The following is a 24,507-nucleotide window of genomic DNA, read 5'->3' on the forward strand; positions in this document are numbered from 1 at the left end:
AAAACACATTTGAGAGAATATTCTGCATGGGGTGAGGGGGATACTTACAAATACTTTTAAGTTCAAAGATACAATCATTATTAAAACGTAGGGGGGTAGCTAAAAATATGTAAGTGCAGAATATGTAAGTTATTCTCCATAAGACTTTACATTAGTGGATTTTTTTTTATAATACTAACCCTTTTTTTTACAAAAAATTAAAAAGCATTCATAATTAATCTTGACCTATACAAAGTGCGCAAACATTTTGGTCCTCTATTCCACTCCATTTGGATTTCTGCATTATTTTTAAAAAGCTGCTGTGTTTTTTTTAGGGAGTGGATTCAACAAATTTGACTGCTACCCCTTGAAATTTCAGGCGCCCTAAAATATATTCCCGTGTATGCACATGAATTCACGTTTTTTTATTGCTTTAAGAAATGTGAACAAAACTGGGAAGAATATTCTTCCCATTGAACCCTCCCCTGTATTATTAACCACTGAATTTGAAAAATATCTGCTATTAATTCTCCTACATTGATAATTCTCCCGCCTTCCATGCAGGAAATTCCCAATGCCTTTTCTGCCAAAAACTCACCCAAGAAAAACGTCCAATGAATCCCCCCCCCCCTCCACAGAAAATTATCCTCTGAATATCCAGTCCCCCTCAGAGTTCCTTTTCATTTGTGGAATTTATTTTATAAACTAATACTACGGTTATACTCTGAATCAATAGAAAAAAACGTGTTTTTCAAATGTAGTGGTTTCCCGGAATTAGTAATTGCCAGACAGAATAAAATTATTGTATATCCTTTAACTTTGTAAACAACAACTCCTTAAAGTTTCTTTTTGATCGGATACACAGTGTAGTAATGCATGCAGGACACATGTTTTTATGCATTCAATTTTAAACATAGACAATGGGGAAAATGAGAAGATATATACATAAAAATTAGAAGTGTCGATCTAGAAGCTAATGAGAAGTTATAAATTTTTTAACCGCTAATTTTTTTGTCACTAAAATACATATTGTATGTTTTATTATTATTTTGAAAGTACTTCTTTGAACAATATTGTATTATTATTATTTTATTACCCATTATTAAACATCTAAAATGTTGTAAATGGAGTACAAGAAAAGAAAAAAAAAGTAACATCAAATAACAACAAAATATACGAAGAAAACTCAACTACAGAAAAACAAGATTAAGAACATTCCTACGACAAAAAAACAAATTTAAGCTATTGCAACATATAATGAAGAGAGGCTTGGTTCAAACGCCTTTGCAAATCGAACACGGCGATTCAGTACAGCTATAAGCGGGTCGGCTATACCATACTTCAGAAATATATTCGAATTCCTCATCCAAACTGGAAGACGAAGCAGATACTCGCCATATCTGTAGAAAATAGACCGAATATTGCGGCGATCAGACGAAGTAAAAATTTTCCAAAACGGAGATAGGGCTAGTACACGTTGCAAAACAAAAGCATTATACACCCTTGCAAGTAGAAAACGGTTAAAGTGGCACTTCATTAAAACGAGAATTCCATAAGCTCTGTGTGTCTTTACAGCGAACAATGAAACAAGGCAATTGCGTGTTTCTTTAAGATTGCTACAAATTGGAAGGCCGAGGTGCATAATCTTAGACGAAGACCTAATCGTATAAATACCGAAAATAACATCAACTGGTACACTATCTTTAACGCGGCTATTAAATACGAGAACTTCACTCTTCTGGGGATTGAAAGAAAGACCTATGTTACCATACTCCTTACTCAAAACACGGAAAGTCTCTTCGATGCCTATAAGTGTTCTACTCGCGTTCAAAATGTCGTCGGCATAATGGATCAGCGAAACATTGAGACCTCTAAAGATACATGTAGACTGAACCGGTTCTTGCGATGAAATAATACTATTATTGAAAAGCGGTAGTGAAGTAAGTGCTCCTTGGCGTATTCGCTTCTCTACAGGTATAAGACTAGAAGATAGGGTTAAAGCATTAACACAAGGTACATTTACACGCGCTTTTAAATTGCTATACATATTCTTCAGTGCGCGTATAATAGACTTATCCACGCCACGTTTCCGGGCCGACAACAATATCTGAGGGTGCACACCGGAATCAAACGCGCGGTTGACTCTTGACCGGAAAAATACAAAGTCTCATTTGAATCATCGGCGTCAATCAACAAATTAGCAATCAAATAATGCGCGTGTTCTCTACTCATTTTCTTCTTGAAACCAAATTGGTTATCCGGCGTGTTACATATAGCACTAAGCCTATTTACAACAAGCAATTCAAATAACTTGCACAGTATAGGCGCGAAAGTTATCGGGCGGTAAGAAGAACACTGCCCCCCGTCTTTTCCCTTCTTTAATACAGGAGTAATTACCCCCGTGCAGAATAGGTCTGGAACAACCCCAGCATTAAAAATCATCTGGTACAGGAGACAAAGGTGCTCGACAAGGTTCTGACTTCCCGCTTGCAGATGAAATCTGCACAGGTTATCTACCCCCCTCGACAATTTCTCCTTCAGTTTTGAGAGTGCCTCACTGACTGACAAATTAGAAACAACAAAACCAACTTCCCGTTCACATTCCGCAAGACTTGCATCAAGCTCAATAGAAAATTTATTTTCTAGATAAGTATTAGGCGATGAAAACTCATGCGTAAAATATTTACCCCACTCACTCTCACTGGGCAGAACATCAACTGATTTTTTACGTTTCTTCTTTTTTAAGAATTTCCACATGCGATCGGGTTCTTGCTTTATATATTTACTATCACATTCAATAATCATAGCACGATGTACAGCGAGGGTTTTTGCGAATCTTCGCTTAGTATATAATCGGATGGAGTTCACTATACCATGCCTTGGTCGGCCGTTATTTATCCACATGCTTCACTAGAATTTCGCGTCCGCACACGTATTTACAAGATCTGAATTATCGGACCAGTGGGGTATTTCCGAGCCAATCCGAACACGACAAATCGGAACTGCAGCCTTTTCTGCACACTGCAAGGCATGAACTATTTCACTACAGTATATATTGTTCATTACTTGTTTATCACTTGGTGCAACTGAAGAAGATATATGAAGTAGATTGTAAGGGACACGAATTCTTGCTAAAATATCGTCACATACCTTCTGGTACAAAGGGGTATTAATTTTATCCCACATAACTTTCTTATGCCATTTTCTTCCACTGGGTAGATCAGGGTTGTAGTTCGAAGATGTACTAGGTGGGAAAACATAACTAACTGGTAAGCGGTCAGATGCGCTGATAGACGTATCCACATGTGACTGGCAAAGGGGAACTGGTTGATCAGAACAAATTATAAAATCAAGAGATGAAGTTGCCCCAGAGTTATGTACATACGTCAAATCGAGATCATTTTCTATTATATTTAGACCAGCGCATGTAGTCGAGAGTACTTGGGATCTAGGGCTTTCCGGATTCAACAAATCACAATTCATATCTCCGGCAACAATGTACGACAAATCTTGGGTGCGACAATTTTCAATAGCGTTTGCTAATTTTTGACAAGCACAAACGAACTTGGAATATGATCTAGATGATTTGTAGTCCGTAGGCATATAAACTGAGAAGATTATTGTCCGTTCAACCTTGATCGCAATAAAATTATCGGAAACTTGGAAAACTGTCGCGCGTAAAGACTTTGAAGCAAGGATTGCGATACCGCCTGAGAGCCGGCCACTACCACTCGATTTCGCACCAACAGCAAAAAGATCGATTGAGTCACCGATGTTTAAAAGTTCAGTCCCTTTATAAATCAGGAAATGTTCTTGGAGACATACAATGTTATGATTGCGAATTAGGTTTTCGAGGATAGGCAGTTTGTTGATTACATTTCTGTTAATGTTCCAAGTAATCAAACTTAATTCACGATTCATTTCTTAACTGCAAGTAACTTTTGCGCTTCCAGACAGCTGTAACTCTAGCATGGATGCTTGTCCGAACCAAAGAGTGCTCACTTAATCTGCTTGCTACAAGGGTTGTCCTTAGTGCTACTGTGGTTATCTCCACATCTAGAACACTTGGCTTCGTTCTTGCAGAATTTGGCCGCGTGACCAAATGCTTGATAATTGAAACATCTCATTGGAAGAAATAGATATTGAGAGATAGGGATGTGTTCGTAATCAATCACTGGGGGTGATTTAATTGCATTTTCAAGGTTCACCTTTGAAGAGAACTGAAGTTTGAACGACCTAGAATTACCCAACTGCAAAGCTCTCGAACAGTTCGAAAGAATCTCGCAGAGTTCTTCATCGCTCATGTCTATAGGAACGTGACGTGCTATTCCGTAGAAATATGGTTGTTTCACTTTTGCCTCAACGGATCTATCGTTAGCACATAACGCCTGCGCAACTGCATTGGCAGACTTCTTATCAGCTAGTACCACGGGCCACCCGCTTTTCAACGCTCGCAGTTCAGCAATGCTAAAGGAATTGTCGCCGCATACCTTATCCAAATAGTCCTTTCTCATTTCTGAGTTCCTCTATTCTTGAGGGGGGTTCTTTAGTACAACTGTGTAGGTCGGTTGGAGTGTGGGGGACTGCCTCTGAAACGAGGATCCAGATCCTCTGAGTGGCCACTGAGCAGGGGGACGATCACGCTCGATAAAACTCTCTAGCTTTGAAGACATTTCGTTTACTTTCCTAGTAATAACAGCGCTTACTTCCCCAGGGACAATGGGTACTTCGTCTGGCTCCTAGATGACATATTTAGGGAGGGCAATTTTCTTTTTGTCACAACATTTGAGCAATTTCAAAATGTCAGAGATATTGTCAGCCATAATAAATTTCATGCGCTTACAAATACTTACAGCAAAACCCCTCCATATTAATTCTTTCGCCGCTTGGATTTCATCTTTCTTGAAAAATTCTGCCGCTGTTTTCGCAATCTCATGAGACCGATTACCAGATTTCAAAGCACGAGAAACAAAATTCAGTAGCGGGTTAAGGACAAGCTTATCACCTTCCATCATTTGTGGTTATGTTCGTGGATACGCTCATGCGGGCTGTAACATGGGGTCTTTTATGCCGAGGAAAAACGAGGGAAGCGTAGAGCCCCTCTACCTAGTCCCTGCAATTTAAGGGTCAAAGGACTTGTCAGGTACCTCGACGGCCGTTGTAACAGGTGCCCTCCCCTCTTATGCTAGTTTTCCTCCCAAAAATAGAATATGCGTGGATATCGCCGAATTCATGTCTGAAGTGCCATATGAAAACTTTTTTTTTTGAAAAATCTTCCCATATAGACATAGAGTTTATCGAATGGTTATATTTTTTCTAAAGCTCTGGACTGTGTTCATCTCTAATCAGCTAGAGATGCCAACAGAAATCAGAGGCGAAAAAAATAGTTTAAGCCTAGAAAAAATGCCAACATTTCATTTCTAATTTGCAAATTAAATCTTGCAGTTTTAGAGAAGTAGCATATTTTTTTTCTTCTATTCTTCTTCTTCTTCCATTTCAGCAGGCGGGGCTTTTCAGTCAAGACTATTCAGTCGTTTTCCTGTTGCTTCACTCTGTAAGCTGAACAGAGCTACTAACTTGATTGCATCTTATTTATTGAACCTCCCCAGATTTCTTTCAGTAAATCTTTTGACTCTAAGAGTTAAAATATCAAAACATAAATATTCAGTTATGTGCTTTGTGTGCAGGTATAGTCAGCTAGACATTTGGCTGATAGTGAGATTTTGTGGTGTCTGAAGCACTTTAACAGTTTACAATGTAAGATATTCTGTGCAGACGTCAGTATATTACATTCAAATAGGCAATGGTCAATTGTTTCATTAATTCTATTACAATACCTACAAAGGGGGATGAGGGAACTGAGCCACTTGAATTAGGGAACTGATAATAAAACGCCAGAAAATTTATATTGATTCGGAGTGTAAATTTGTCTTCATTTTCTTTCAGAAATTGAAGACTTATTTCCAAATGAAGATGAGCAGGTTTTAGGGATTACAAATTGTGATGTATCACCTAAGCAGGAGGGGAATGCTTTGATTATTCCAATCAGTATATCTACGAAGTTTGAAATTAATTTTTGCGCTCACAAATTCGATGTAACTGCTTGCAAAAACGAAGGTAAGTTTTCAAACATCAAGAGCCTACATATATCTTTGAACACAAAATCAGGTTGTGTGTTTTTGTGCATAGTTTTGAACCTTTACATTTCTGCTGTACAGTAAGCTAATATTGAAGGTAAAAACATGAAAATCTATGAAGGATAGTCTTGGAACCTTTAAATGCGTACAGGCTAAAAAAATCCAAAAAACCTAAAACAAAAAAAGGTAAAAAAAGAGAGCTGAAATGACATGATAAGAAAAGTTTGCTGTGTTAGATTACTACGAAAGATTTTGTTCCATGCCCCAAAAAAGGTATAAAAAAAAGGATATATCAGCAACCAGTCAAGATCAGTATAAACCAAGTTATCTTGTCTTAACAGTTTTTAATATTAATCAAAGGGTGATTAAAGTTTTGATTCATATTACTATCAAGACTACTTTTTTTTCTAGAGTCTCAGTTACCATTAGCCTTAGTTTGTCCTTACTTACAGTTTGTTACAATAAACTGTTTAAAATTTAGAGAGAATGAGAATGGTTCTTTCCAATAAACCAATAGAGGGGATCTTACTTAAAATTAAGTTGAAATTAACTTCAAGGTTAATTGGAAGAAACAAAACCATTTATGGGCTGCCACCTCCATATTGAAAATGCAGTAATGAGGTACGTAGGCTGGTGGCACTGTTCCCTGTCTAATAATGCATGGCAATAAATGTACCAGTTTTATCGGGCTAACAACCCAGCAAAGCTGCTTTTATCTGGTTATAATAGACAAAAATAAAAAGCCTCAGACCAATCAGCCCTTTTATAGAAGGCCTGTAGCACGTCCACCAACCATCGAAACGGACCTGTTTACAGTAGCCCACTGCAATGTTCGTGGTCTCAGATATAAGTTTGACCAGTTCCTATATTAAAAGAACTCGGTCAAACTATCTATCATGTGCATTACTGAGACCAATCTCAACCATGAAACACAGAGCAGTGGGGTCACGATTCAGGGATACACGCTCCTCGGAAGAGACCATGAACGTAGTGACAGCGCTAAGTACGGAGAAGGAGGCGTTGTTGTTTATCTACAGAGCCCTATATCATATTTATGCCTAAAATTTACCAGATTCAGCAGGCGAAGAGGCTCTGTGGGTTAGGGTAACCCTCCCAAATGAGTCTATGTTTGTTGGTACCGCGTATAACCCTCCAACCTACTAGATTACCAGACACCTTGAAGCTTTCTCTCGAATACATTTGGGGCAAGTATGCTACGTATACCATTATCCTCCATGGAGTGTTCAACGTCCAAAGAATTACTAGCGCTCGGGTACAAGCTGAAAAGTTCTAAATTGGCAGCAGAAAAGGTTGCAGAAACTCGTGTTGTTCAGCGAGGAATAAGACTGTGGTTAGAGGTAAAAAAGTCGCGAAATTTACAATGGACTAAATCTCAAGATGACTGCTTTGATCCGCTAAAGTTGGCAGTACCCGCCGAACCGGACGATACCGACTTTGATGCTTCAAATGTTTCTGTGTTTCTTGTGTTAATCCATGTTTGTTTACATCAGTTTTTTGTTGCAGTTTCAATGAAGTTCATTCGGGTGTGTGCATTTCTCACGGCTCTCCGCTTTGATCCAAGATGCGACCACATTCCCCAGAGAGTTTTGGGTAAGTTTTGAGTTCCTTGTCTTCGTCCCCGAAGCCCACTATCTTTCCAGCAGCTCAAAAAAAACTAGAACAGTTAGAAAAGTCGTTATTAAATTTGGAAAAAATTTTGATAGAGTAATTAGTAATGAAAATGATTGTTCTTTTTTTAGTGAAAAGGAATTTCCTCGAAGTAAATATATTCAGTTAATGAGTATGCCCCAGGGATGCTCTGAATGTCAGCGCAGCATAGTTCAGCTCAACTGCCAAGGATTATGTTCGTCACTGACAGATGTAATGACCATGTGCCGACAAATACGACCTGACGTTCTTGGACTGTGTGAAACATTTCTGTCGAGGCAGACTGAAATCCTGGTAGATATCCCCGGGTATACATCGAATTTTTTACACAGACAAGAGCCAGCACGAGGAGGATTGGCAATCTACACAAAGAGCGAATACCCAGTCTGTGTTAATGGCAAACTGACTCAAAATACAGAAGGAATTTTTGAGTCACTTTTTCTTGATATGTTCCTTCCTTCGCAGCGGAATGTAATCGTTGGAGAAATTTACCGATCACCGTCAGGTTTTGTTGCTTCGTTTACGGAATATTTATTGGAAACTCTCCAAATGATTGAAAAACAGAATCATGATGTGGTCATCATGGCTGATTTCAACATCAACTTAGCCTATCCCCTAACTAATAACGCTAATGATCTTCTCACTCTTATGTCTGGATTTAATCTTTACCCGTCAACAACTATCCCAACGAGAGTAACTGGGAGTACTCATTCACTAATAGACAATATTTTTTCTACTCTTCCTCCACTCTCGGTTTCAGTAATCCTCAGTGACATGTCAGACCACTTCCCCTTATGTACCGTTTTCAAAACATCAAAGGCAACAAGGTCATTTTCAAAAACTAGAGACGATATTCTGGTTGTAGATCTGAGTGAAGAAAACTTACGGTTACTTAACGAGGAATTGGAAAAAACGACCTGGGATAGCGTCATGGATAAAGAAGATCTGAATGAAGGATTTGAAAATTTCCACAGTACATTTACAACACTATATGAGTCATGTTGTTTTAGAGAAAAAATAAAGAAACTCGGAAGAAAAAACGCACCAATTCGCCCGTGGGTTACAGAAAGTTTACTCAGGTGCATCAATAAAAAGAATAATCTTTGGGCGGAATACCGTAATCTACCAAATATAGCTAGCCTGCGGAGTTATGAAATTTATAAGAATTGCCTACGGTCTGTTCTCAGAAAAGCTAAAAGGGATTACTTTAATCAAAGGCTAGCCGAAAGTGGGAAGGATGGAAGGAAAGTATGGAAGACAGTCAATTCAGTGTTACGACCGAATAACCGACAGCCTGGACTACCATCCAAAATTACGGTTGATGGAGAAACCTTGACTGAACCAGCAGAAGTTGCAAAAGCTATTTGTACCTTCTTCGCCAAAGTTGGAGAAAAACGGAGAACACCGCGCTACCCCCAAGAAAGTCCCAAAGGAACTGTTTGGGCCCAGCGTGTGTCAAGTCAATGGCACTCATTCCTGTAACTGCGACGGATGGTTCGATGATTTTCAAAGGCATGAGGGGAGCATATGCCTCTGGATTCGACCGTGTCCATACTAAAGTGTTGAAGGCAGTATTGCCCTCCGTAGTACAACCTTTAACACATTTGGTAAACCTCTCCTTGGAGACGGGCGTGTTTCCATCACTTCTCAAGAAGGCAAGAATAATTCCCCTCCACAAAGGTGGCCCTCAGGACGGCCCGTCTAGCTTTCGACCCATCTCTATTCTTTCGGTGTTTTCCAAAGTGTTCGAAAAACCTATGAAGAACCAACTTTACTCTTTTCTGGAAGCTAAGGGATTCCTTAACCAACCCCAATTTGGATTCAGACCAGGACACTCGACGGAAGATGTCCTGGCATCACTAAGCCTATTCATTAATAAAGCACTTGACCTGGGACTTGTGCCAGCTGCTATTTTGCTTGACATAAAAAAAGCGTTCGATAGTATAGATCATGGGATTCTATTAGGTAAAATAGAGCACATTGGGGTTAGAGGAGAGGCTCTACGATGGTTCCGGTCTTACCTTAGTAGTCGAAGTGTTTATATAGGAGATGATCCGCTGAATGACACCGTTGTCAACTTCGGTGATTCCCCCCTTGATCTAAGAGATTCCCCCCTTCCTCCCCAAAAGCACAGCTACCCTAACCATACAAAAAAAATAATCAATAAATAAATAAAAAAAAAAAAAAAAAAAAAAAACCCGAGATAATAATGATAAAAAAAAAAAAAAACAAAAAAAAAAAAAAAAAAAACCGAGATAATAATGATAAAAAAAAAAAAATCTCAATTATTAATAAACTCTATTTAATGAATATTCAATAAGATATTTTTTCAAGTTATTTTTAAGAGACACAAGAGAGCTCCTACATCTCAGCTCTTGTGGAAGCATGTTCCACACTTTCGCGCACGCTACATCCGGTGCAAAATCCGACCATACTGTAGGTGTTCGTCTCACCAGAAGGTTTGAGGCAGATCTCGTGTTCCTAGGATGCTGTTCCGATACCAACTGGCGTAGACTGTGGAATGCTGATGGAAGTAATCCGGAGAAAAATTTAAAAACGATAACTGAGCACGATAAATGATAAAGTGATTCACGGGAAAGAAAATCGTCCATATTTCCAATTATTTTCAGGGCATGTTTGTGGATTGAATCAAGCCTTTTCAGGTGGGATGTAAATGTTGGCTACCAAATTGACTCAAAATACTGCCGATGAGGCTTGATAAGTCCATTATAAAGTAGACGAAGGGTTTTTTGAGGGAATGTGTGTTTCAGTTTCCTGATAATGCCAAGATTACGGGAGAGCTTCAGCTCCACAGCGTGGATGTGATGGACGAAGGATAACTTTTCGTCAAGGAGTACACCTAGGTACCTGGCACAGCCAGTTTTAGGTCGTCTGATCGTTCCTCGAGAAGTCGTTATTCCCGATACCTCTGGGCGAAGAGGTCCAATCCTTGAGAAGAAGAGAGTGCAAGATTTGTCAACATTTATTACAAATCGATTGGCATCCATCCAAATGTAAGTTTCTTCTAAGAGGACCTCAAGTTTACTCTGGAGCGCTGACATGTCGGTGTCACAGGAGACCATTGTAGTGTCATCCACGAACGCCACAAGTTCATCCGATTCATGATCGTTGCTCAAAAATTCTGGGTCACAACATTACTTGCAGCACCGTGAAATCCTGGAGCTAGGGTTCAGAACGCGAATTAGGTTATTCACATGAACCAAGAATAACAGTGGGTCTAAGATTCAGCCTTGCGGCACACCAAAGTTGACAACGGTGTCATTCAGCGCATCTTTTCCTATATAAACACGTTAGCGACTAAGATAAGACTGGAACCATCGTAGAGCCTCCCCTCTAACTCCACTGTGCTGTTGCTTACCCAATAATAGAATCCCATGATCTAAGCAGTCAAACACTTTTCTTTGGTTAAGAAAAATATCAACTGGCACAAGTCCATGGTCAAGTACTTTAATAATGAATAGGCTTCGTGGTACCAGAACATCTTTTGTCGAGTTCCCGGGTCCGGATCCCAATTGGCGTTGGTTAAGAAATCCCTTAGCTTCCAGAAAAGAGTAAAGTTGGTTCTTCATAGGTTTTTCGAACACTTTGGAAAACACCGAAAGAATAGAGATGGGTCGAAAGTTAGACGGGTTGTCCTGAGGGCCACCTTTGTGGAGGGGAATTATTCTTGCCTTCTTGAGAAGTGATGGAAACACGCCCGTCTCCAAGGAGAGGTTTACCAAATGTGTTAAAGGTTGTACTACGGAGGGCAATACTGCCTTCAACACTTTAGTATGGACGCGGTCGAATCCAGAGGCAGATGCTCCCCTCAAGCCTTTGACAATAATCGAAACATCCGTTGAAATTACAGGACTGAGTGCCATTGACTTGACACCCGCTAAGCCCATAAAGTTCCTTGAGGACCGTCTGGGGGGTCGCGCTGTGTTCTCCGTTTTTCTCCAATATGGGCGAAGAAGGTACAAAGAGCTTTAGCAACTTCTGCTGGTTCAGTCAAGGTTTCCCCATCAACCGTAATTTTGGATGGTAGTCCATGCTGTTGGTTATTCGGTCGTAACACTGAATTGACTGTCTTCCATACTTTCCTTCCATCCTTCCCACTTTCGGCTAGCCTTTGATTAAAGTAATCCCTTTTAGCTTTTCTGAGAACAGACCGTAGGCATTTCTTATAAATTTCATAACTCCGCAGGCTAGCTATATTTGGTGGATTACGGTATTCCGCCCAAAGATTATTCTTTTTATTGATGCACCTGAGTAAACTTTCTGTAACCCATGGGCGAATTGGTGCGTTTTTTCTTCCGCGTTTCTTTATTTTTTCTTTAAAACAACATGACTCATATAGTGTTGTAAATATACTATTAAAAATTTCAAATCCTTTGTTCAGATATTCATTCTCTATGAATCCATCCCATGTTGTTTTTTCCTATTCTAAGTTAATTAGCAGCAAGTTTTCGCAACACCTATAAAACCACGGCCAAACATAGCGATTTTTTGAAAATGACAGGGGTTACGGCGATGTTTTGAAAACGGTACATAAGGGGAAGTGGTCCTACATGTTAATGAGGATAACTGAAGCCGATAGTAGAGTTCGAGTAGAAAAAATATTGTCAATTAGTGAATGAGTACTCTCAGTTACTCTCGTTGGGATAGTTGTTGACGGGTAAAGATTAAATCCAGACATAAGAGTGAGAAGATCATTAGCGCTATTAGTTAGGGGATAGGCTAGGTTGATGTTGAAATCAGCCATGATGACCACATCATGATTCTGTTTTTCAATCATTTGGAGTGTTTCCAATAAATATTCCGTAAACGAAGAAACAGAACCTGACGGTGATCAGTAAATTTCTTCAACGATTACATTCCGCTGTGAAGGAAGGAACATATCAAGAAAAAGTGACTCAAAAATACCTTCTATATTTCGAGTCAGTTTGCCATTAACACAGACTGGGTATTCGGTCTCTGTGTAGATTGCCAATCCTCCTCGTGCTGACTCTTGTCTGTGTACAAAATTCGATGTATACCCGGGGATATCTACCAGGATGTCAGTCTGCCTCGACAGGAATGTTTCACACAGTCCAAGAACGTCAGGTCGTATTTGTCGGCACATGGTCATTACATCTGTCAGTGACGAACATAATCCTTGGCAGTTGAGCTGAACTATACTGAGCTGAGATTCAGAGCATCCCTGGGGCATACTCTTTAACTGAATATATTTACTTCGAGGAAATTCATTTTCACTAAAAAAAGAAAAATCATTTTCATTACTAATTACTCTATCAAAAATTTTTTCCAAATTTAAGAACGACTTTTCTAACTGTTCTAACTTTTTTTTTTGAGCTACTGGCAAGATAGTGGGCCTCGGGAACGAAGACAAGGGACTCAAAACTTACCCAAAACTCTCTGGGGAATGTGGTTGCATCTTGGAGCATAGCGGAGAGCCGTGAGAAATGCACACACCCGAATGAACTTCATTGAAACTGCAACAAAAAACTGATGTAAACAAACATGGATTAACACAAGGAACACAGAAAATTGGAAAATGAAACATTTCTGGAAAACAAATCACTCATTTCGGCAAGCGGCAAAAAAAACTAATTCATCAATGACATTCTTTTCCGTTTCCGCTGCTGTAGCCCCAATAACAAATAGTAAAAAAAAAAAAATAAATAAAAAAAAATCAAAAAAAATAAAACACAATAAAAAAAAAACTAATAAATAACTTTATCATATTTTTCCTTCATATATTCGAGTACAGCAGGTGGAAATAAAAGACAACAACAAACAAATCACACTAAAAACATTTCAAGCATCAAAGTTGGTATCTTCCGGTTCGGCGTGTACTGCCAACTTTAGTCGATCAAAGCAGTCATCTTGAGATTTAGTCCATTGTAAATTTCGCGACTTTTTTACCTCTAACCACAGTCTTATTCCTCGCTGAACAACACGAGTTTCTGCAACCTTTTCTGCTGCCAATTTAGAACTTTTCAGCTTGTACCCGAGCGCTAGTAATTCTTTGGACGTTGAACACTCCATGGAGGATAATGGTATACGTAGCATACTTGCCCCAAATGTATTCGAGAGAAAGCTTCAAGGTGTCTGGTAATCTAGTAGGTTGGAGGGTTATACGCGGTACCAACAAACATAGACTCATTTGGGAGGGTTACCCTAACCCACAGAGCCTCTTCGCCTGCTGAATCTGGTAAATTTTAGGCATAAATATGATATAGGGCTCTGTAGATAAACAACAACGCCTCCTTCTCCGTACTTAGCGCTGTCACTACGTTCATGGTCTCTTCCGAGGAGCGTGTATCCCTGAATCGTGACCCCACTGCTCTGTGTTTCATGGTTGAGATTGGTCTCAGTAATGCACATGATAGATAGTTTGACCGAGTTCTTTTAATATAGGAACTGGTCAAACTTATATCTGAGACCACGAACATTGCAGTGGGCTACTGTAAACAGGTCCGTTTCGATGGTTGGTGGACGTGCTACAGGCCTTCTATAAAAGGGCTGATTGGTCTGAGGCTTTTTATTTTTGTCTATTATAACCAGATAAAAGCAGCTTTGCTGGGTTGTTAGCCCGATAAAACTGGTACATTTATTGCCATGCATTATTAGACAGGGAACAGTGCCACCAGCCTACGTACCTCATTACTGCATTTTCAATATGGAGGTGGCAGCCCATAAATGGTTTTGTTTCTTCCAATTAACCTTGAAGTTAATTTCAACTTAATTTTAAGTAAGATCCCCTCTATTGGTTTATTGGAAAGAACCATTCTCATTCTCTCTAAATTTTAAACAGTTTATTGTAACAAACTGTAAGTAAGGACAAACTAAGGCTAATGGTAACTGAGACTCTAGAAAAAAAAGTAGTCTTGATAGTAATATGAATCAAAACTTTAATCACCCTTTGATTAATATTAAAAACTGTTAAGACAAGATAACGTGGTTTATACTGATCTTGACTGGTTGCTGATATATCCTTTTTTTTTATACCTTTTTTGGGGCATGGAACAAAATCTTTCGTAGTAATCTAACACAGCAAACTTTTCTTATCATGTCATTTCAGCTCTCTTTTTTTACCTTTTTTTGTTTTAGGTTTTTTGGATTTTTTTAGCCTGTACGCATTTAAAGGTTCCAAGACTATCCTTCATAGATTTTCATGTTTTTACCTTCAATATTAGCTTACTGTACAGCAGAAATGTAAAGGTTCAAAACTATGCACAAAAACACACAACCTGATTTTGTGTTCAAAGATATATGTAGGCTCTTGATGTTTGAAAACTTACCTTCGTTTTTGCAAGCAGTTACATCGAATTTGTGAGCGCAAAAATTAATTTCAAACTTCGTAGATATACTGATTGGAATAATCAAAGCATTCCCCTCCTGCTTAGGTGATACATCACAATTTGTAATCCCTAAAACCTGCTCATCTTCATTTGGAAATAAGTCTTCAATTTCTGAAAGAAAATGAAGACAAATTTACACTCCGAATCAATATAAATTTTCTGGCGTTTTATTATCAGTTCCCTAATTCAAGTGGCTCAGTTCCCTCATCCCCCTTTGTAGGTATTGTAATAGAATTAATGAAACAATTGACCACTGCCTATTTGAATGTAATATACTGACGTCTGCACAGAATATCTTACATTGTAAACTGTTAAAGTGCTTCAAGCACCACAAAATCTCACTATCAGCCAAATGTCTAGCTGACTATACCTGCACACAAAGCACATAACTGAATATTTATGTTTTGATATTTTAACTCTTAGAGTCAAAAGATTTACTGAAAGAAATCTGGGGAGATTCAATAAATAAGAGGCAACCAAGTCAGTAGCTCTGTTCAGCTCAGAGAGTGAAGCAACAGAAAAAGGGCTGAATAGTATTGACTGAAAAGCCCCGCCTGCTGAAATAGAAGAAGAAGAAGAATAGAAGAAAAAAAATATGCTACTTCTCTAAAACTGCAAGATTTAATTTGCAAATTAGAAATGAAATGTTGGCATTTTTTCTAGGCTTAAACTATTTTTTTCGCCTCTGATTTCTGTTGGCATCTCTAGCTGATTAGAGATGAACACAGTCCAGAGCTTTAGAAAAAATATAACCATTCGATAAACTCTATGTCTCTATGGGAAGATTTTTCAAAAAAAAAGTTTTCCTATGGCACTTCAGACATGAATTCGGCGATATTCACGCATATTCTATTTTTGGGAGGAAAACGAGCAGAAGAGGGGAGGGCACCTGTTGCAACGGCCGTAAAGGTACCTGCCGGGTTCTTTGACCCTTAAATTGCGGGGAATAGGTAGCAGGGCTCTACGCTTCCTTCGTTTTTCCTCGGCATAAAAGACCCGATGTTACAGCCCGCATGAGCGCATCCACGAACATAACCACAAATGATGGAAGGTGATAAGCTTGTCCTTAACCCGCTACTGAATTTTTTTCTCGTGCTTTGAAATCTGGTAATCGGTCTCATGAGATTGCGAAAACAGCGGCAGAATTTTTCAAGGAAGATGAAATCCAAGTGGAGAAAGAATTATTATGGAGGGATTCTGCTATTAGTACTCGTATGAGCATGAAAGTTATTATGACTGACAATATCTCTGACATTCTGAAATTGCTCAAATATTGCGACGAAAAGAAAATTGCCCTCCCAAAATAGGTCATTTATGAGCCAGATGAAGTACCCATTGTTCCTGGTGTTATTAGTAAGTAAGTAAGTGCTGTTATTACTAGAAAGTAAACGAAATGTGTTCAAAGCTAGAGAGTCTTATCGAGCGTGATCGTCCCCCTGCTCAGTGGCCCCTCAGCAGATCTGGATCCTCGTTTCAGAGGCCGTCCCCCACACCCCCGCCGACCTACGCAGTTGTTCTAAAGAACCCCTCTCAAGACTTGAGGAACCCAGAAATGAGAAAGGAATACTTGGATAAGGTATGTGGTGACAATTCCTCTAGCATTGCTGAAATTTGAGCGTTGGAAAGCGGGTGGCCCGTGGTATTAGCGGATAAGAAGTCTTCCGATGCAGTTGCGCAGGCGTTATGTGCTAACGATAGATCCGTAGAGGCAAAAGTGAGACAACCATATTTTTACGGAATGGCACGTCACGTTTCTATAGACATGAGCCATGAAGAACTCTGCGAGATTATTCCGAACTGTTTGAGAGCTTTGCAGTTGGGTAATTCTAGGTCGTTCAAACTTCAGTTTTCTTCCAAAGTAGACCTTGAAAATGCCATTAAATCACACCCAGTGATTCATTACGAACGCATCCCAATCTCTGAATATCTGTTTCTTCTAATGAGATGTTTCAATTGTCAAGCATTTGGTCACGCGGCCAAATTCTGCAAGAACGAAGCCAAGTGTTCTATATGTGGAGATAACCACAGTAGCACTAAGGACAACCCTTGCAGCAAACCGATCAAATATGTACTCTGTGGTTCGGACAAACATCCTTGTTAGAGTTTCAGCTGTCCGGAAGCGCAAAAGTTACTTGCAGTTAAGAAATGAATCGCGAATTAAGTCTGATTACTTGGAACATTAACGGAAATGTAATCAACAAACTGCCTATCCTCGAAAACCTAATTCGCAATCATAACATTGTATGTCTCCAAGAACATTTCCTGATTAAAAAAGGGACTGAAATTTTAAACATCGGTGACTCAATCGATCTTTTTGCTGTTGGTGCGAAATCGAGTGGTAGTGGCCGGCCCTCAGGCGGTATCGCAATCCTTGCTTCAAAGTCTTTACGCGCGACAGTTTTCCAAGTTTCCGATAATTTTATTGCGATCAGTGTTGAGCGGACAATAATCTTCTCAGTTTATATGCCTACGGACTACAAATCATCTAGATCATATTCCAAGTTCGTTTGTGCTTGTCAAAAATTAGCAAACGCTATTGCAAATTGTCGCACCCAAGATTTGTCGTACATTGTTGCCGGAGATATGAACTGTGATTTGTTGAATCCGGAAAGCCCAAGATCCCAAGTACTTTCGACTACATGCGCTGGTCTAAATAAAATAGAAAATGATCTCGATTTCACGTATGTGCATAACTCTGGGGCAAATTCATCTCTTGATTTTATAATGTGTTCTCATCAACCGTCTATCAGCGCATCTGACCGCTTACCAGTTAGTTATGTTTTCCCACCTAGTACATCTTCGAACTACAACCCTGATCTACCCAGTGGAAGAAAATGGCATAAGAAAGTTATGTGGGATAAAATTAATACCCCTTTGTACCAGAAGGTATGTGACGATATTTTAGCAAGAATTCGTGTCCCTTACAATCTACTTCATAAATCTTCTTCAGTTGCACCAAGTGATAAACAAGTAATGAGCAATATATACTGTAGTGAAATAGTTCATGCCTTGCAGTGTGCAGAAAAGGCTGCAGTTCCGATTTGTCTGTTCGGATTGGCTCGGAAATACCCCACTGATCCGATAATTCAGATCTTGTAAATACGTGTGCGGACGCGAAATTCTAGTGACGCATGTGGATAAATAACGGCCGACCAAGGCATGGTATAGTGAACTCCATCCGATTATATACTAAGCGAAGTTTCGCAAAAACCCTCGCTATACATCGTGCTATGATTATTGAATGTGATAGTAAATATATAAAGCAAGAACCCGGTCGCTTGTGGAAATTCCTAAAAAAGAAGAAACGTAAAAAATCAGTTGATGTTCTGCCCAGTGTGAGTGAGTGGGTTAAATATTTTACGCATGAGTTCTCATCGCCTAATACTTATCTGGAAAATAAATTTTCTATTGAGCTTGATGCAAGTCTTGCGGAATGTGAACGGGAAGTTGGTTGTGTTGTTTCTAATTTGTCAGTCAGTGAGGCACTCTCAAAACTGAAGGAGAAATTGTCGAGGGGGGTAGATAACCTGTACAGATTTCATCTGCAAGCGGGAATTCAGAACCTTGTCGAGCACCTTTGTCTCCTGTACCAGATGATTTTTAATGCTGGGGTTGTTCCAGACCCATTCTGCACGGGGGTAATTACTCCTGTATTAAAGAAGGGAAAAGACGGGGGCAGTGTTCTTCTTACCGCCCGAAAACTGTCGCGCCTATACTGTGCAAGTTATTTGAATTGCTTATTGTAAATAGGCTTAGTGCTATATGTAACACGCCGGATAACCAATTTGGTTCCAGGAAGAAAATGAGTAGAGAACACGCGCATTATTTGATTGCTAATTTTTTGATTGACGCCGATGATTCAAATGAGACTTTGTATTTTGCCGGTCACGATGTCAACCGCACGTTTGACTCCGGTGTGCACCCTCAGATATTGTTGTCGGCCCGGAAACGTGGCGTGGATAAGTCTATTATACGCGCACTGAGGAATATGTATAGCAATTTAAAAGCGCGTGTAAATATAACTTGTCTTAATGCTTTAACCCTATCTTCTAGTCTTAAACCCATAAAGAAGGGAATGCGCCAAGAGGCCCTTACTTCACCGCCGCTGTTCAATAATAGTGCTATTTCATTGCACGAACCGGTTCAGTCTCCATGTATCTTTAGAGGTCTCAATGTTTTGCTGATCGATTATGCCGACGACATTTTGAACGCGAGTAGAACACTTATAGACATCGAAGAGACTCTCCGTGTTTTGAGTAAGGAGTATGGTAACATAGGTCTTTCTTTCAATCCCCAGAAGAGTGAAGTTCTCGTATTTAATAGCCGCGTTAAAGATAGTGTACCAGTTGATGTTATTTTCGGTATTTATACGATTAAGTCTTCGTCTAAGATTATGTACCTCGGCCTTCCAATTTGTAGCGATCTTAAAGAAACACGCAATTGCCTTGTTTCATTGTTCGCTGTAAAGACACACATAGCTTATGGAATTCTCGTTTTAATGAAGTGCCACTTTAACCGTTTTCTACTTGCAAGGGTGTATAATGCTTTTGTTTTGCCACGTGTACTAGCCCTATCTCTGTTTTCGAAAATTTTTACTTTGTCTGTTCGCCGCAATATTCGGTCTATTTTCTACAGATATAGCAAGTATCTGCTTCGTCTTCCAGTTTGGATGAGGAATTCGAATATATTTCTGAAGTATGGTATAGCCGACCCGCCTATAGCTGTACTGAATCACCGTGTTCGATTTGCAAAGGCGTTTGAACCAAGCCTCTCTTCATTATATGTTGCAATAGCTTAAATTTTTTTTTTTTTTTGTCGTAGGAATGTTCTTAATCTTGTTTTTCTGTAGTTGAGTTTTCTTCGGATATTTTGTTGTTATTTGATGTTACTTTTTTTTTCTTTTCTTGTACTCCATTTACAACATTTTAGATGTTTAATAATGGGTAATAAAATAATAATAATAATAATACAATATTGTTCAAAGAAGTACTTTCAAAATAATAATAAAACATACAATATGTATTTTAGTGACAAAAAAATTAGCGGTTAAAAAATTTATAACTTCTCATTAGCTTCTAGATCGACACTTCTAATTTTTATGTATATATCTTCTCATTTTCCCCATTGTCTATGTTTAAAATTGAATGCATAAAAACATGTGTCCTGCATGCATTACTACACTGTGTATCCGATCAAAAAGAAACTTTAAGGAGTTGTTGTTTACAAAGTTAAAGGATATACAATAATTTTATTCTGTCTGGCAATTACTAATTCCGGGAAACCACTACATTTGAAAAACACGTTTTTTTCTATTGATTCAGAGTATAACCGTAGTATTAGTTTATAAAATAAATTCCACAAATGAAAAGGAACTCTGAGGGGGACTGGATATTCAGAGGATAATTTTCTGTGGAGGGGGGGGGGATTCATTGGACGTTTTTCTTGGGTGAGTTTTTAGCAGAAAAGGCATTGGGAATTTCCTGCATGGAAGGAGGGAGAATTATCAATGTAGGAGAATTAATAGCAGATATTTTTCAAATTCAGTGGTTAATAATACAGGGGAGGGTTCAATGGGAAGAATATTCTTCCCAGTTTTGTTCACATTTCTTAAAGCAATAAAAAAACGTGAATTCATGTGCATACACGGGAATATATTTTAGGGCGCCTGAAATTTCAAGGGGTAGCAGTCAAATTTGTTGAATCCACTCCCTAAAAAAAACACGGCAGCTTTTTAAAAATAATGCAGAAATCCAAATGGAGTGGAATAGAGGACCAAAATGTTTGCGCACTTGTCAAAATATAACGGCGGCTTCAAGAGATGGTGTTCCAAGTCACGACTAAGCAGAGTTTTTCTTTTGCCTTGGCTTGTCTTTTGTCATTATGAAATACATATCGCCAAACCTTTGTTTCTCTTAATTGCTCTGGTGGAAAGACAAAAACTTCTTTTTCTTCCAACGATTTATCTAGTCCCGGTTTTTGATTTTCAAAGGTATGGTAGGCTTTGATGACCTTATACATGTAAAAATCCAAAACCTAATAATCGTCGTTATTATTTTCAATTTGTTAGGTTCGTTTTACCTCTGCTTGTCTTTCTTCATTATGAAATACATATAGCCGAACCTTTGTGTTTGTTTTAAAAGAGGTATGGTAGGGAGTGATGATCAAAAAATAAATATCATTCTAAGAATAAAACGTTTCGTTGGTAGTTGTAAGGGCTTCTTTCCACACTTCGTTATATGTTCTTCGTTCATTTTCAGATGGTAACAGAACTTTTAATCTACATTGTCTTTTCACACGAGAAAATGCAACGTATAACATTCCATGATTAAAAACTGGAGTACTAAGGTCGGCGCCAACAAATTCAAAAGTTTGCCCTTGCGACTTATGTATAGTCATGGCAAATGCGGGTCGAAGTGGAAATTGATGTCACTGAACTGTACATCCAAGTTGACCTTTACTAGAGTCCGCTGTAACTTGGGATATGTTGACTTCTTTTCCTGATTTTTCCTCAGTAATTATATTTGCCTTAATCATTTTGTTACATAATTCAGTAACAATAAGACGGGTCCCATTACACATCCTTTCTGAAATATCTAAGCTACGCAAAAGCTTAACTATAGTATTTTTATTTATTTTAAGTCATGTGGTAGTAAATCTGCTGTTTCAATTGAATTGAGGAATTCTGGAGTAAATTGAATTCCTCCTTTTTCTTTATCTTTTACAGAATAGTAAATTTTTTTACGATTTGTATTCTCATGGAAGGCGATCGACAATTTTCACGTTTATTTTACTATCTTCTTTGTTGATTGAAGCTAAAATAACTCGATCCTTCATTCAATGGAAACATTGTTTAGACAAACATTCTCCAAATGCTTCCTCAATTAAATTGCCATTGGAAATCATATCTTCCGGTAATTCAGTTTCATTAAGTTTATTTTTAGGAAGATTTCTATTTATCAGTTCGAGGATGTACTTTGTCAATGCTTCCTGTTCAGGATCGACCCGCATATTTTTCTCAAAGGAAACATGTTTGAAATTCTTCCAAAGATGACTTTTTGTTATTGATAAATTGACTGTTTGGCTGCAGTTGCTTCTGGGTTGAACTGGTAAACGCTGTCGGAAATCACCTCCAGCAACTAAAATTGTTTCACCAAATGGTAAGTTTGGATTTCCAATAGACCACAACTACTGATCCATGTTGTGTAAGCCATACTTGGGAAGCATGGGTGCTTTTTCAAGTAGGAACACATTCTCGAGCTAATTCTAAACCTCTGCTTTAACCAGGTCTTATACAGGAAACAGAATCTGAGGAAAGTGAAACTTTCAGGCCGAAGTTCTTGTCTGTTGTTAGTCCAAATGGCAGTAAAGTTGCTGCTATTCCTGTATAAGCCATACATTGTACTTTGTAATTTTTTCCACACAGAATGTGATACAAGGTCTTATAAACAAATGTTTTACAGGTACCACCTGATCCCTCCATGAAATTATTTTTCCACAAAAAAATTAGGATTATTGACAGCCTGTAAAATATTGTCAACAATTTCAAGCTGTTTTCCTTGCAGAAGCCGATACATACTATCTCGGGTAACAGCTGACTCTTTAGAATTTGGAAATTCCAAGCTTTGGTCATTTTCATAGGTCTCAATGTTGTCCATGCCGTATCGTTCCACATAAAACCTAAAATTTCGACCTTCTATTGCCATCGTATTTAACTTCGATGCAATAGTACGATAAGCACGCTTTACTGCAAGATCTTTAGATAAATTATTTCGTCCTGCATGGCGAATCAAATCATCTGCCAGCTGATTTTTGAATCATTCCCAAAGAGTTTTTGGATATGCAGGATTACCAAAAACAAGAAATTGTGTGAAGAGTATTCGCATTACAGAAGGCATTTTGGACAGTGCCGATTCTTCTAGGGCGTCGAACCACTGTTTATCGTCGAATAAGCCAGGCATGCTTTTTTGTATGTGGAGTATACAACGTTATCAACTGTTTTAAGATCTTCTAAACTTGTTGCATTCCTCACATGATACAAAAGCCACCACATTTACGTTGTGAATTTGTCCAACGAGACATAATCTACGGATTCTTATTTGCCATGTACTTGTATTGCCATTCCATTTATAGTGTTCAGGCATTTCCCAATAATAGAGAAATTCCTTCTTTTTCATTTGTTTTAACGCCTTGTTGTGTCGAAAATACGCTTCCAACATTGAGCCTTGTTGTCCAATATCTACCAAATCTTCTTGGGCTTGGCTGATATTTTGCATTAGATAACGTCCTGGCAAAGGAACTTTTAAACGTTCAACGACATGACTCTTTTTCTGGATAACGTAACTAAATAGTCGCGAGCATGCTTCAGTTGGTGCAATGCAGCGTCCTTCTACATAGGTATCTGCTTCATTGTAAACGATGCCCTGTTTATTTTTGACAATCTTTATTGAAGCACAATCATGTCCCCTGTAGATGTATTTATATGCATACTTTAACGGGCCTATATTTTCCATATATTCGACATTTATGTGACATTGGTATTTTTTAAGCATATGGGGATTATATGTGGCGACATGACGATTATCACGAGTAGTTCGGCGATTATTAGAATCTTTTCGATAAACAGCACGGTCATGTGAAAATTCTTCTCTATTCAGTTCGACTAATTTGGAATCATAACTACGTCGATAACTTTGGTTTTTCAGCATCCGCAAAAAATGTGACTGAATTGTACTGCTTTGGAAAAACGAAGCGGCACTGGAATTTTCCATTTTTATTAATCAAACAACTCGCATTTTGATTTAAATTCTCACACGGATTATGAATCATTCACTTTAAGATTAATTCGCTTAATAATGGAATTAGGTATTTCAGCTGAAATAAGAGTATCAATTTCAACTGGATTACAGATTCGATCCTGAGGACTCATGATCATTAGCAAATGGGTATATGGTAGTCCACGTTTTTGAAATTCAATCGTGTACACATTTGCTGCCACCTTTCCAGATATCCAATCCTTACCAATATAATTGATTATATCGTCATATTTCAGTTTAGCAATTTGAGTAATGAGATCGGGATGATCTTGAGGGGACTGTTCTATGATAGAGTTATCATCAAATTTAATAGTTTCTGCTTCTATAAATTCAGGCCAATCAGGATTGCAAGTCACAGTTATAAAGAAATCTGGGGGTCCTTGGCGACGAACAATAGCCAAGGCGTCTTCAAAATGTTCAGTAAAATAGCGTGTTGATCCGACGAATTATGACGGTAGTATAACTTTTTCACTAACGAATTCATCCTGTTTCGAGACTAAGTCTTTAAGAAGTCGTGTAACACCTACGTAGTTTTCACCTATA

At 38.5% G+C, this 24,507-nt stretch overlaps 1 protein-coding gene across 7 annotated transcripts in view; it reads left to right on the top strand.

Moving 5' to 3' along the window:
• The window catches only part of LOC148941672 (uncharacterized), a 54,133-nt gene that overhangs the window by 14,603 nt on the left and 15,023 nt on the right, over window positions 1-24,507 (top strand). For 5 of the 7 annotated variants that reach the window (XM_089103860.1, XM_089103859.1, XM_089103862.1 and 2 more), the window contains exon 3: window positions 5,926-6,096. The exons of 1 other annotated variant lie outside the window; for it this stretch is intronic. In XM_089103860.1, coding sequence (XP_088959986.1) covers window positions 5,926-6,096 — 171 coding nt within the window. Of the gene's footprint in view, window positions 1-5,925; window positions 6,097-7,644; window positions 7,728-24,507 lie in introns of those variants that run through there. One more of the 7 variants, XM_089103863.1, reaches the window with a different exon arrangement.

Source organism: Artemia sp. Qi Xiang Cuo, chromosome 18 (genome assembly GCF_049724085.1).
Source record: "Artemia sp. Qi Xiang Cuo chromosome 18, ASM4972408v1, whole genome shotgun sequence".
Lineage (NCBI taxonomy): Eukaryota > Metazoa > Arthropoda > Branchiopoda > Anostraca > Artemiidae > Artemia > Artemia sp. Qi Xiang Cuo.